Source organism: Hoplias malabaricus, chromosome 5 (genome assembly GCF_029633855.1).
Source record: "Hoplias malabaricus isolate fHopMal1 chromosome 5, fHopMal1.hap1, whole genome shotgun sequence".
Lineage (NCBI taxonomy): Eukaryota > Metazoa > Chordata > Actinopteri > Characiformes > Erythrinidae > Hoplias > Hoplias malabaricus.
The window spans coordinates 22,030,501-22,045,608 of record NC_089804.1 but is presented as its reverse complement, the minus strand read 5'-3'; the positions used below and the strand labels follow the sequence as shown (position 1 = coordinate 22,045,608).

Sequence of the window (15,108 nt, the reverse complement as noted above, 5' to 3'; positions counted from 1 at the left end):
GTCATTTCTGAAGTTAACACAAACATTTTCAGTATTAAATTTGGCAAATTCTGTTAATCTTTTAGTGCATTCTGTCTTTGTATTTTTGCTTTAAACACATGACAATGAGAAGATACTCAGGTTGTTTGAGAATGCTTAATAAACTGCAATTTTAAAACTAACAACATATATCTCTCTTTAACTAAGCCTAGCCTTCTTACTTTGCTGGAACTATAGGTTTGGTATTTGGACAGTTGTCACCAACTCTTGCCCTAGCAGTTTATACCTTCCTCTACACTTTTGTCCAAACTGTTATCTACACTTGATAATAGTATTCAGTCTTGTCTGAAGACCATGATTTAACTGGATCATATGTGTCAGTTCAGGGTTAATCTGCAGGGAGATAAGACTCCTAGTTAATTTGGATGACCACTGTACTAGGACTGGGTTCACTGTTCTATTCAGACTACTAAGTGTACAATTTTGCAATAAGCAAGTATAATTAATTATATAAAACCCTAGAAAATGCTTTAATCAATGCTTGGAACCAGCGATGTTTATGTTGTTCCATGTTTTATGTAAAACCCAAAATCTGAAACTTAACAATGAACATCTGATTTAAGCAGCGATTAAAAATCAGAGATGGTTATGCAATGATTATACAGAATAATATTTTGAAGCAATTCCAAATATTTGGATATTAATCCAAAGCATGTGGCATAATGAACATAATTACGAATAAAAATAAGCTCCATCTGTGGAGTAATTTATGAAAATTTGAGGTCCAAGACTTTGGGGTTTTATTTAATTTTTTTTATTAACTTAATCAATTACTGAACCCAGTACATGGTATCATATGCCTTTCTGTAATATGCAAACGTCCCCACTAGAAGTGTGATGAGAAGAATGCCACCCTGAGTGAAAAATGTAAAATTAGTAGTGTAAAACCCTTTTCCAGTTCTTGGCACTCTTCCCAGTATAGTAAATTTTTACAAGTTCATATAATTGCTAACACACCTGTAACAGACCCCAGTCTCAGTCCACTTGTTTCCATCCCTTGAATGTTTATTTCAAGGGGCCCTCCTCATCTCATCTCGATGTACGCAGAGGGGGGATATAAATCATATGTTCTCTATTAAAATACTTTTTTTTTTAAGTGTCTGTTCCATTAAAACCAGTCTGCTCTCTCTCTCTGTTTTATTCTCATATTATATATGATGTGTGCAATAGGTGAAGGGAAGTAATAATAAACCACTTACTAAATATACAGAATACTCCACTGAACCAATGTTTATGTAATGATAACAAGCCGATCTCAATTCATCACAAATCTTAAATGATACATTACTGAATTACTACAGAAATCATTTTTAATACAAATGACTAAATCATTCCTTTCGATAAAGATCTAATAAAATCTAATAAAAACAGGTCAGGGAGTGGTGCTGAACTGGAGAAAATAAATGATTAATAAATATATCTATTTAGAAGTGCCAAAACGGCAAGAAATAAAAATGTCACTGTGCTAAATAAATGAGATTATCATCCAACACAACAGACCACTGCAAAAGTGACAGGTTTTATCATGGCTTTCAGGTCTCTGGCTGTTTAAAGAGAACACATTTTTCTTTAAAATCACAAACATTGCCAGACTCTGACTGAGACACTGGGATCTGATCTGACCAGACAGAAAACAAAGGGTTAAGGTCTGTTCCATAAACTCTTGCTTAAGAATCCCCTGGCAGCTACTCATGTAGCTTTAAATACTGATTTGACAGATCACATTTTACTCACAGGCACAGAGAAAATAGCCCTCCACTGCTTAGGCTGCTGTCCTACACTTTAAACAGAGCAGGAACACATCCCACTCTGCTCAGACACGATGGGGACCAGACTGAGAACACTTATTTACACTTTTACATTCGCATCATGGGTGATCTTAGCCTCAGGGACACACTACTATCAAAATTCTCTACACACAAATGCGGAGCTACGACCTAAAGAAACCCACCTGGAGACAAAGAAGTATAAGGTATTTTATATTTACATCCTACAAACAGTATCAGTGTCTTGAGTATATGTCAATGCTGATTTTGCCTTCAAGTTGCAGGAAGTTTGAATATATATGTGGTATACGTATGGAATATTAACTGTATTACTGTAAACCAACAGTTAAAATTTATATATTATGTATGCATCTCTAAGTAGTATTTAAAGTTTTGAAAAACTAGAATGTTTGTTTCTTTACTTACATGCATGCTTTATCTGTTTCTATTAATAACAAAACGTACTTAACATTGTATTTTATGTATTTTAATATGCATTTTTCTTTTCTTTTTAAAAACTGTAGTTAAAGGCTAGCTGAATGCATTGTGTTATTGATAAATAAAGCATGCATTTTTTAGTAAAGAAAAGACAGCAGCACTAAATGTTTTTCAGAAACACGAAGAAAATGTAACCTCACTGTATAAGTTTGTTGTGGGTTTGCACCTTGTCTCTGTGAATCTTTTAAAATGTTTTAAACTAAACAAGAGTTCTCCAATTCTCCACACTGCATCTCTACATTTTTCTTTCTCTTGCACACTCAATTCAGAGTTAATATGCATTTCGCAAACCAGACTTTGCCAGGGTTAAAACAATCCCTGCTGATTGATTCCTGATCTAATTCAGTTCCAGCATTTGGCTGAGCTCTGCAGAGACTCGAGTTGATTACTCAGCACCAAGCACCGCCACTGAGCTCCAGAGGAGTTTCCTCAGGCTACAGCACTCCCACCCACACAGTCCTAACCCAGGGCTGCTGAAAGCACAAAAACACACCTGGAGTCTTACAAGTCCAGACAGGCTTGAAAATCTAGCCCTATAGCTTAAGGAAGCTGGAGTGTCACTTACCTTAAAAGAAGGATTTTACCCTTTACTAGACTCATTATTCAAAAACATCAGCAGGCTTTTAAGACAGTCACATGCAAAACTTTAAAAACACCTGTTTTTATGTGAAAATAAACGAACACATCCTCTGCATGAAGGTTTTCTTCACTTTGCCAGTTCAAATTATTAGAGACAAAACGAAAAGTTTTTGCACAAGCTACGTTTTATTCCCTTTTCCCACCCTAAATATGCTAATTTAGCAGTAACTCTGCATTAAAATGCAAGAAGAGGATGCAAACCCATTTTTTTTAACTTGATGATCAACAAAAATATGCAGTTTGACCAGGTTTATCTATAACTCTATATATGACTGTATGAACCTGCATGCAGTGCTAAGGAAAAAAAATGTGCTTAATGTGTTTAATCACATTAAGTGATGTTAATGTATGACCGCATAAATCAAATGACCAATTTTGCTTTTGCCTAACAGAGAGAGATAGCTGTCACTACTAATCATGAGGAATCTGGTGTTTTGCTGCCAGCCGACACCCCGCAAAGCACTCTGCCCCCTGCCACCGATGGGGATGCTTCTGGTAAAGCACCTTTACAGTTATGGAATTTGGGAGGCACTCATATCCAAAGAGGCATATCGGTTTTAATCTTGCTACAGAGATGGGCAAACGTGGTGTTAGCAGTCTTACCCATGGAAATCGAACCCTAATCTGCTGTGTGTAGACTGCATCATCAACCCTCTAGAAGCAATGAGAACTGTAACAGTCTAAAGAGTATCACCTGGTTAATAAAATCAGTGATGTTATGGTCTTGCATACTTATAAATATCAGAATATTGTGAGGTAAACTGCCTAATATTGTTGACTTTAATGGTCTCAGGGTTACTCTTTACTCATCAGCAACTTAGATTTATCAGTTGTACAGGCCAAAGAGGTAAGCTTTATTAAATATTGTTGAATATTTAATACATGAATACATGTAATTAGCATAAACTGCATTAGAACTGAATGAAGCTCTGCCCACTACATTATATTACTTGAGATGACTTGAGTTTTTTTTAAGAACTTTGATATTTTAGCAGTTTTTATTTAACTGCTTACTGTTTTACCATTTCACATCTTTTCCAGTTCAATGACACCATCATGATACTTAAAATCGGTATCAGTGATCTTCAAATCAGTCAGGCCCTAAAAAAAGTGTCCAAACTCAAAGCTGTCAGGACTGAGCTGAGTATCTGAAAGAGTTGTTGGCACGTGGGCTGAGTGTGGATAAGCTATGTCTGCATTTTTCCACAACATTGGGGTCCTTGAACTATTAGAGGATACATACAGATTAGCAGCAGAACTATGTTTTCTCAAAAGCAATACCATGTTCTACAAATATATAAATGTCAGATGGGGCGACGCATTAGAACCATGTTTGTTTCCTCAAGGAGCATTTCAATTGATTATTTTTATTAGTTTAAAGAATCTCTAGTACTTTTCTATTTGAAATCTGCATGTCTTCTTTATTTGGAAACTCTTTTGAATATCAAGTCCACTACTTTGGCTTCAAAAGGCAGCCCTGGTGTCATTAAATTTATAGTGCATAAAAGATACAAAACGTAACACTAGTTTGTTTTCTCATCTCCTAGACCTTCCCACCTGTCTGCTGTGCGTGTGCTTGACCGGATCAGTGTATTGTGAGGAAGTTGATCCCGATATGACATCGGTGCCTGCTCTTCCTAAAGAGACAGCCTATCTTTATGCTCGTTACAACAAGATAAAGAAGATAACCCAAAAAGATTTTGGAGATATTGGTAGGTTTCTCTGTGAAAGGACCCCATTCTCTGCCTGTTTACCCTACAGAGTAAAGTCTCAAGGCTTTATAAACAGGAAAGAATAAAGAGACAAACAGCAGTGCTGGACAAAATACAAATCTTAAGCAACTGCATGTGAAATAAGGAATTCACAAAGCCTACTATATCATACTGTACCTCAGAGAACACCAAACATCATCCAAGATGTAATAAATGATACCATCTGTAAGCTGCACTGTGAATGCAGTATGTGTTTTGGGAAAAAAACAAGTACATGTGTTTATCTACTTTGTCTGGAGCAGAGCTGAAGAAAAAACAATCCTCTGTTGAAAAGCACAGCAAAGATTAAGGCTGTTTCTTGTAGACAGCTAGTTTAAATTAACTCTATTATTTACAGTCACTGGCATTAAAAGAAAAGGAGATAACCCAAACAGATGAGGACAGGGGTTTACTTGTCTTCTTTGTTTTACACAGTCACTTTGAAAAGAATCGACCTGACTGGAAACCTCATTTCTGAGATTGAGGATGGGGCCTTCTCCAAACTCACGCTGTTAGAAGAACTCACTCTTGCTGAGAATAAGCTGGTAAAGCTTCCAATGTTACCAGTCAAGCTAATCTCCTTCAATGCCAATCACAACAACCTCAAGACAAAAGGAGTCAAGGCAAACGCTTTCAAGGTACCGTGCCATAAATTATGTAATGCCCAACATGGTTCCACTCCACTTCTTCATGAAGCAAGCGTTAGACATTTTTTGAACGTCTAGGGGGAAATACTACTTGCTGAACACTATTACTCTTAAATAAGACTGAGGATGTGCAGCCAAGAATATTTTTTAGTTTGCATTTTTTCACACCTGGTTTAAATTCTGAATTTAATCCCCAAGTCTGACCAGTCGTTTGTGCTGAATCTTTCCCCACAGAAACTGACCAAACTCAGAAATCTTTATCTCGCACATAATCAGCTGGAGGCTGTTCCCATGATCCCAGAGAGTGTGCATATATTTCACATTCAGGTAAATGACCTTACCTTGAATCACAAATAAAATCCTGTTTTACTTAAATATAGACATCACAATGGCAATGGTTGACTACATTTAAGTGAACTGTGCTTTAGTTGTAGATGGGATAAATTTCAGCTACACTATTAAAAATAAAGGTTCCTATGATGCTATATCAGCGACCCTTTTCAATGGATAAGTAACAATTTGTCCAAATGATGTGCAAGTCTCTTTTTGAAAATGTACCGAAGGTTTTTACTTAAACAAACCTTCAAAACAAGAATCATTTATTCATTTTTTTACTTTAAAATGAACTTAACCATGGCTTGAAAATTTCTAAACTGTTTGACGAAAACCATTCATGAAGCTTTATAAAGATTGAAACGAATATCCTCAGATACTATTCTTTTCTCGTCTACAGAACAACAACATTTCAACCGTTAACGCCGACACCTTCTGTAAAAGCAACAACACCTACTACATTCGCCCGAACATGAATGAAATCAGGATGGATGGAAACCCAGTCAACCTTGCACAGTATCCTAACAGCTTCACATGTCTCCACTCCCTGCCAGTTGGACGGTACCAATGAAAATATGTCATATAGACATAAGCTAAAAATAAATAGCCTAAGTAGTCTCTGAATGTGCTTCCAACGCCATCCAATATGGACTGAAGGCTGGTTCATATCCAGTATGACATAATGAAGCAAAATCAGGAAACGTGAAATGCTTTTTGACAACTTGATTACTATATTACGCAAGTGCCAAAAATGACTCTTGAACTCAACGGCTTTCTTTTCATACGGTTGTAAATGAGAAGTTAAATATAAGTATATCCAGTGAATATAACCCTCCCAAGGAAAGCTGCTGCATACTCCATTCGTGGCTTCCATAACAACTGGACTCAAGCTTCAAGCAATGCTCTGAATTATGTGAATCACTTTAATCTGTACTGTTTGAGAAGTCTTACTCTGGCTGAATTCAAGAAACTTACTAACTTAATTAATAAAACGAAGCATCATTCACTATATATGCTTCCACAAGGATGTCAGTCAATCGAATAACTGTCATTGAATTTTCTATTTATGTGATGGGATAGTGATAACTACCTATGTGTGAATCATACAGTAGGCTGTACAGTAATGCAATATATTAATTCCCTATGCTATGTCCTATGTAGTTATTTGAATAAATCTTGATTTTTTTTTAAGTCACATGTCCATTCCTTTTTATTCCATGTGTTGTTATGAAAGGACTGCAGGAATGCTTTGCATTAAGAAAGAGAAAATTCATTTCTAGTAGTCATAAAAACAAATCTCCATAAACTGTAAACCAAACTCTTAAGTTGTGCACACAAAGAGATCTGGAAAATGTGGGTTAATATTATTCCATTCTGCTGGCCAAATTGGCAGACATTGTAGCTCCATGCTCCAAGTAAATAATGGAATGGTTTCCATATTGCTTTTGCAGCTTCACTTCCAAATTTTCATTGCCATCATGTCATGGAATTTGTTCCCTTTTTGACATAAACCAAACTCTGAGCAATCTCAGCTCAGCATTACAAAGGCATCATGAGGTAGCCACTATGTGCTGAAGCATTAGTGCTACAGTAAACTGTCAAGAGGAAGAAAAGGTACATAAAAAAGTGGATGTTTAATGTTAAGCTTATCCCCATATTTCAGAAGAACCTTTAGTGTATTTCTCTTAAATTTACAATACTCACATCTGCTGGAAATGATTCAGATCGACCAATTCCTTGAGAATTAATTGACATTCATATATTTCAAAATAAAGTTAATCAAAACAATTAACAGTGACATTTCTAGACATTTGACTTCATCTCCAAGGCAGATCAACAAGACAGATGTGTCTAATAGAGTAGACATTCAAAAAACACCAGCACTTCTGTGCCTGACCCATCTGACACACATTAACATACCACTACCATATCGGTGTCTCTGCAGTGCTTGTATGCATTATATGTTATACCAATTTCAAATAAATAGAAAGCAAGAAAACAACGAAGAGGTCTTCTAAAAACATTCGTATTGTGGCATATAAGTCAGGGCCTACTTAAGCTCAACTGTTAACCCTGCCTCAATTATGTCTAAAACACCCAGTGTCTCTCTGAGTCTTTCCAGACAGCCCAGTGAAATCTGTAAGGTTAAGGTGCACCCAGTGCAGATACAGATGTCTCCATAGACCAATATTAGACTGGGATGTTCTGAAGCAGCCACATTAGAGCCTAAAATCACCATCAAGAGTCAGAAGTATATAAATCCCAGGGTTGGAATTGTATTATCTGAAGTGACGGAGCTCTATCTGATACTACTGTGGAGGGCTGTTTATGATCCAGAACTAAACATCCATCATCAGTACCTGATCTCCCCAAGGTTTACACAGCTGAAAAAACCACATCCTCACAGCAATGTTCTGACATCGAGTACAAAGCCTTACTAAAAGCATTGTACACAGCAAAGAGGAATAAACTCTCTATTAATAACCTTGATTTCAGAAGAAATGTTGAATGAGCAGGAGTCCACAAACTCCTGGTCTACTATCTATGACTGAAACATAGACTTTGCACCACAATCCCTTAGTACTGTAATAGACATGTGACTTGCATGTTATTGTTTTGTTACTGGAATGTTTTAAAAAAATATATCATACCACCCCCTTTCCCCTGGTCAAATAACTACCCCAACTACCCCTATGTTCACCTCCTAGATTAACCTGTGCCAACTGGTGTTAAGTGCCTGGCCCAGCAGAATAGTGGTGATCAGAGGAAGGACACTGTTCCGGTTCATGGTGTGGTTTTCTATCACTTGAAGCCACTCTAGCCTCAGGTTTAATAAGTGGTGGCCCCTGTACCAAGGAAAACTGGCTGTTTCCTTCTTGACTCAGACAATTCCTCCCATTCACACTGCATTGTGTAGGCCCCTAAAGCTCAGAGAAGTGGTCTGGAAAAGCTCAGGAATCTGTGATTAAAAGATACGGTCAAATGACTACTCCTATGTCTCAGTCTCCAGTGGCCTCAGGTAGTTTGCGGCATGAACAAATGCAGCTCCTGTTATTTGCATTAGTCACACCAGGGACCATCTTTAAAATTCCTCAACACAAGTGGAGCTGGCTTAGGAAAACTAACTATGCTGTGAATGCATTCTGGAAACATTGGTGCACTTTTTAAAAGTACAATAGCTTGTCTTTTTAATAAAAAAAAGACTGCAGACCCAGGCAGGAATGAAAACATTTACCGTTCCTAAAAAGCCTTGTTAGCCTTGGTCTTTAGTTCTTTCTGGTTTTTGTCTACGTGTCTCAAAACGAAAATAAAGGAGCTAATTCACATTTCCAGACTGATTCTACAATTATAATAAATTAAATTAAAACTATGCGCAAACACTATTTCCCAAAAATTGGGACATTTTGTAAAATGCAAAAACCAAATAGTTTTTTTTGTTAATTTTCTTATGAGAAAAATGAATGATTTCCAAAATTTTTACTGACCAACTAAATTGTATTTTGTTAAACAAATGTTGAACTGAATGAAAAAGCAAACACAGCATGGGAAAATTGTGAAGTTACAGATGCCTTGGGGATGTAAACTGGAATTTTGGAGAGACAAAATTCCTTCATTAAGTTGACATCTATTACTAGGAAGTCCATGGTTATTTCAGCAAGAAAATGTTAAGACTCTTTCTGCACATGCTACAACAACATGGCCTGCTTGCAGTCTAGATCCATATCCTGTTAAAATTGTCTGGCGCATAATGAATTAAAGAATTAGTCAGTGATAACTCCGGACACTTGAGCAGATGAAATATCAAGCAAAAATGGCCAAAAATTCCCTTTGCACAACTGCAACCCTAACCCTAGCTTAGCTCCCAGTTAGCGCTGTTCACAAGTTCAGCAGGACGTTACTCCCAAATTTAACAAAATAAACAATGTCCTGACTCTATCTGTTTATATCTTGCCCTGGCACTGAATTCAACCAGAACCTTTTGCATTTTTCATTGTCAATCACATTCTCTTACGTCAATCAATACATTTTTGACAGGTAGTGTGTAATATTTTACGTCTCACCTTAAAATACTGGTATGTGCGACTTCTTTGATTGCATCTCTCTGAAAACACCCTCAGGGTCCTAAAGAACAGGACAAGACTCTTTGTTTCCTCTGCTCTGGAAACAAAGGATAGAATTATGAAGCATGTGGAAATGGCCTTCTATCTCCATAAGCCACACATTTACACAAGACTTCTTCTGAACTTTAGATAAAATTGAATGGCTAGTTCTTCAACATTTAAACATTTATTCCTGTACAGTAAACCTGGCAAATGCATAACAACATGCAGGCCTTGTCAGACAGTGAATGTTCTTGTATCCCTCTACAGCTCTTTTGGCAAAGCATTAGACATAGTGAGACTTTCAGAGTTTCACTGGGCCCAAGGCAGTGTGGCACAGGACAAAACTTTCCACAAACGTGGAGACTGCAGTCTGGGTGAAGCAAAATGGCATGAAGAACGGATGGAAAATTCTTTGTTTTGCAGGGATAATGGAAGACAAACCATTTGAACAGAAAGATTTATATAAACATTCTCCAGTTTAGCTGAATGATTTCCTCATTATATTCAACTTATATACCTTAATTTGTTCTCACACAGCTTGTATTAACTCTGATCTGGAGCTGCTCCACATGAGCCTAGAATCACCATGCTTAATGCCAAGTCATGGCTTCGTGGGTATAAAGACCACCCAGCATTGAGCTGTGAAAGGAATTCTCTAGAGTGACAGAGCTCCAATGAATAACTTTGGAATGAGCTGGAGTGGTGTTTGTGATCCCCCAGTAAATATCCATCATCAGTACCTGTCCTTATTAAATGTTCTTGCGGCTAAGCGCCTTCAAATGCTCACAGCAATGTTTGCACGTCTGAAGCCTTCCTAGAAGAATTTTATCATACATGGCAAAGGAGGACAAAAAAATTGGAAACTTTTAATAACATAATGATTAGGCGTCCTCATATTTTTGTTCTTACACTGTATTCCATGTTCTCAGTTTACACGACACAGCTGACTTCAGGTGTCCCTCGACAAAACCTAAGCAGGTTTCTTACCAGCTTTCAAGATCTGCGTTGCTGACTGGTATTAATCAGAATGGTATTTTATTTGTATATCAAACCTCAGCTTTACTCCTGTAGTTGTAGTTTATTCCTGTAGTCTTTATAAGATGTCTGATAAATGTTTAAAAGAGTGGGCTGTTGCCCAGCGCCTGCATTTTTGAGTCACGCTGGCTAAAAAAAATAACACTTTTCATTCATTCATTCATTATCTATAACCCTTATCCAGTTCAGGGTCGCGGTGGGTCCAGAGCCTACCTGGAATCATTGGGCGCAAGACAGGAATACACCCTGGAGGGGGCGCCAGTCCTTCACAGGGAAACACACACACACACACACATTCACTCACACCTTTGGACACTTTTGAGTCACCAATCCACCTACCAACGTGTGTTTTTGGACTGTGGGAGGAAACTGGAGCACCCGGAGGAAACCCATGCAGACACAGAGAGAACACACCATACTCCTCACAGACAGTCACCCAGAGAAAACCCACGCAGACACAGAGAACACACACCACACTCCTCACAGACAGTCACCCGGAGGAAACCCACGCAGACACAGAGAGAACACACCAAACTCCTCACAGACAGTCACCCGGAGGAAACCCACGCAGACACAGAGAGAACACACCACACTCCTCACAGACAGTCACCCGGAGGAAACCCACACAGACACAGGGAGAACACACCACACTCCTCACAGACAGTCACCCGGAGGAAACCCACGCAGACACAGGGAGAACACACCACACTCCTCACAGACAGTCACCCGGAGCGGGAATTGAACCCTCAACCTCCAGGCCCCTGGAGCTGCGTGACTGCGACACTACCTGCTGCACCAACGTGCTGCACACATACACATTTTGTGGATATACTTCACCTTCCTACATTTTGAAAGAAACTATTAATGATTTTTTTAAAAATCAGAAATTAAATAAACTACTATCGTGGATTAATGTATTTATTATTTACCCAGAATTTCTGACTAATAACGAAGAAAAGACACAAACTTATAAGAAATCCCAGTCTTAAAAAGCACTTCAATATTAAGATCCGTATGTTGGTTGGTTAGACAAGATGCCTTGGATAATCTGTGAATAGCACGTGTTGTAAACCCTATGTACAGATGTAAATTACTTAAATAACTGAAATAGTTGTGGTATAGCGAAAGCACAGAGCTGAGGATTCCAGGTTTTCTGCTTTCTGAGAAGGTCCCAACACATGCACTGAAATCACTTGTGTTTGTGGTCCCCAGGGTTTTCAAAACTGCTTCTATTCAACTTTACATGGAACATAATCATTATAAAATGCCCCTTCTCGAGACGTAAAAATACACAGACTACTCCGACTTGTGTGAGAATCATTATCTCCAGTATTTTTCCACCTCCCCAGTGCCAGGACAGAATCTCAGACCAGACAATATAATCCAGATGTGTGTCCAAAGACCAGGAAGTGGGTTTAACTTAAGAGATGAAGTAGGAAGGATACTGTAATTTTTGTATTCTGCCAGTGTATTTATGATCAAAATGGATAAAGCTTGGTTGGAGTCATCCGCTTTCAGAATGAAATGACAGAAAAGAACACATATAAAACATCAAACATGTCCATGCTGAGCTTCTGTTAATGCAGGATGTAATTCAGAGGATGCTGAATCTCATGGAAGCCATATCTTCATCACACTCCAGCTGCCTAATGCATAAGCATCACACCAAGGTTTTCATATTGCTGTGTGCTGCAATTTTGTAAGAAAAACTGAAAAATTGCAAGTGGCAAATGACAAAAATGGCTAAAATCTGCACAATCAGGCAAATCACATGAGAATATCAGTGAGCTTAAGATCATGCAGCACACTGATTATCATTTTTCCAGAGGCCACAGGAGCATCACAACACAGGACAAGGTGAATCCAGGTATATTTGGATGTTGGAAGATAACAGTTTAGTACAGATGAAATGACCCATGGTGACATCCAGGTGCTATACGCACTACAGCCTGATTTTCTAAAGCTCACTGATTTGATTTAATTTACCACAAGAACATTATTCAGATCAGATACTGATGTTGGTTGATTAGTTGTGGTTCACAAACACCTCTCTCCAATACTCCATCACTTCAGAGAACAGTTTATCTTACTTACATTGGGCATGGTGACTTTATGAAACAATGAAGAGGTGAATAGACTGGACCTACCTTGATACAAATTCACTAAAGTCTTTAAATTCAGCCCCATCCACTATAATGTTGAGGTCAGTGATTTTCCTGAGGGAGCTGTCACCATCCTAAAATTAGAAACAAGGAGCTCGTTAGAAACATCACATTGAAATCTATGCTATGTTTTGTTTGTGTAACTACAACAGAGGCGTGCAAGCCCTGCCCAGGAGGTGACCACAACAGGTTCTGCTCTTTACTCTACTCTGACAAGGATTGTAAAATCTCTGTGAGGATCTGATTGCAGTGAGCTACTGAAACACTTGTGGATCACAAACACCACTCTAACTTATCTCTGAATGGTGCTCCATTAATCCAGCAAACACAGCTTCACTGCTCCATAGTCCATTTCTATAGGTTGATATTCATCATCTATTATCCTTCACTTCATGGTGAAAATAATCACATGTGCAGCTGCTCCCTAATGTCCATTTTTAAACAGCTAAATTCACAATTTCTAAGAGGTTTTAACTTCCTAAGTTTAGACAGCTTCATGAAGACACATTTATAATGGATAAGTATATTTATATTTCAGACTCTTTGCTGTGAATTCAGGGAGAACAAAGATGAGCTGTTAAAACCATCTTCTGGAAGCATGTGTGTAAACAGAGCAGTTTTAGAAGCTGCAGCCCAAGTGAGAGCATCTCAGTGGACAAACAGTGCTCAAGTGCCCTCTAGCGCTGAGCAGGAAGTAAATACTTGAACTGGGATGTGGGAGTAAGGTTAATGTTGTGCTGCCACCACTGGGTCAGAAAGAGGAAGATTTACAAAAACAACATAATACTAAATCGTTTTTAAATTCCATCTTCCCTGCTGTAAATCAAATAGACCTGGTAATAAACTGGGAGTAGTTACATGAAGTGACACATATACATTTCTTAAACAGCTAATTTGCAAGTGCTGAATCAACCCCTTTAGTGTTCGATTATCAGAGTGTTAAACTGTAAAACAGTACTCAGTTTACATTTATGGTTTAGATTTATATTCAAGAAAAAAATGCACTTTAAAAGGAGATTTTAAACAATGTGTTTATATCCTGCCGTATTTCAAAGTTCAAAGTTCAAAGAGTTTATTGTCATTTGCACAGTAAGGAACAGGTTCCGTGTTCAATGAAATTCTTTCTTTGCTCCTCACCAAGAATGCCAAATGGAAGAGTAAATACAACGAATAACTACATAACTAATAAAGTGCAAAGTTCACTGAGATTATATATATAGGTGAACGGTAAAGTGAACGAGAGCTACAATGTGGAAATGGCCTTCTATCTCCATAAGCCACACATTTACACAAGACTTCTTCTGAACTTAAGATAAAATTGAATGGCTAGTTCTTCAACATTTAAACATTTATTCCTGTACAGTAAACCTGGCAAATGCATAACAACATGCAGGCCTTGTCAGACAGTGACCTGAGGGCCTGAGGGCAGAAGTGTGAACAGTCCATGCTGGGGGTGGATGGGGTCTTTAAGGATGGAGGCAGCTCTCCTGCGGACTCTCTGGTGGTAGATGCTTTGCAGAGAGGGTAGTGGAGTCCTGGTGATCTTCTCAACAGTCTTCACCACTCTCTGCAAGCGTTTTTGTTCCAACAGTCGTGCTGCCGTACCACACGGTGATACAGCTGGTCAGGAGGCTCTAGATGACACAGCTATAAACATTTCTGAGGATTCTGGGTGACATCCCAAATTTTCTTAGCCTCCTCAGGAAATACAACCGCTGCTGAGCCTTTTTGACCAGCTGCATGGTGTTCAATGTCCTCACTGATGTGGACGCCCAGGTATTTAAAGCTGCTCACCCTCTCTACTTCAAGCTCCCGAATGAACAGTGGCTGATTATGTCTTTTCTTTTTCCTCATATCCACTATCAGCTCATTCATCTTGTCTGTGTTGAGGGTGAGGTTGTTATCCTCACACCATGCTACCAGCCCGGTCACCTCCCTCCTGTAGGCCTCTTCATCTCCATCAGTGATGCGTCCTATCACTGCAGTGTCATCTGCGAACTTGAGGACAATGTTGTCCTTGTGAGAGGCGACACAGTCATGGGTGAACAGGGTGTAGAGGATGGGGCTGAGGACACATCCCTGTGGAACCCCAGTGTAGGTGGTGATACTGGCTGAGGTCCTGTTGCCAACCGTGA

At 38.5% G+C, this 15,108-nt stretch overlaps 2 protein-coding genes across 4 annotated transcripts in view; one reads left to right on the top strand and one right to left on the bottom strand.

The window, feature by feature from the left end:
- cenpp (centromere protein P) overlaps positions 1 to 15,108 on the bottom strand; it is a 55,676-nt gene that overhangs the window by 37,580 nt on the left and 2,988 nt on the right. For all 3 annotated transcript variants that reach the window (XM_066672538.1, XM_066672539.1, XM_066672540.1), the window contains exons 6-7: positions 12,959 to 13,047; positions 9,735 to 9,831 (exon numbers count right to left, since the gene is read on the bottom strand). In XM_066672538.1, the coding sequence (XP_066528635.1) occupies positions 9,735 to 9,831; positions 12,959 to 13,047 (186 nt within the window). The remainder of the gene's footprint in view (positions 1 to 9,734; positions 9,832 to 12,958; positions 13,048 to 15,108) is intronic.
- ogna (osteoglycin, paralog a) lies at positions 1,862 to 6,794 on the top strand. The gene is made up of 6 exons (XM_066672564.1): positions 1,862 to 2,011; positions 3,335 to 3,437; positions 4,490 to 4,654; positions 5,129 to 5,331; positions 5,575 to 5,667; positions 6,074 to 6,794. The coding sequence occupies exons 1-6, from the start codon at positions 1,862 to 1,864 to the stop codon at positions 6,242 to 6,244; spliced, it is 885 nt and encodes a 294-aa protein (XP_066528661.1). The 3' UTR covers positions 6,245 to 6,794.

Coding starts and splice junctions, on each gene's coding strand:
- ogna (XM_066672564.1), top strand. CDS start 1,862: ATGGGGACCAGACTGAGAACACTTATTTACACTTTTACATTCGCATCA. Junction 2,012..3,334: donor TGGAGACAAAGAAGTATAAG/GTATTTTATATT, acceptor TTTGCCTAACAG/AGAGAGATAGCTGTCACTAC. Junction 4,655..5,128: donor AAAAGATTTTGGAGATATTG/GTAGGTTTCTCT, acceptor TGTTTTACACAG/TCACTTTGAAAAGAATCGAC.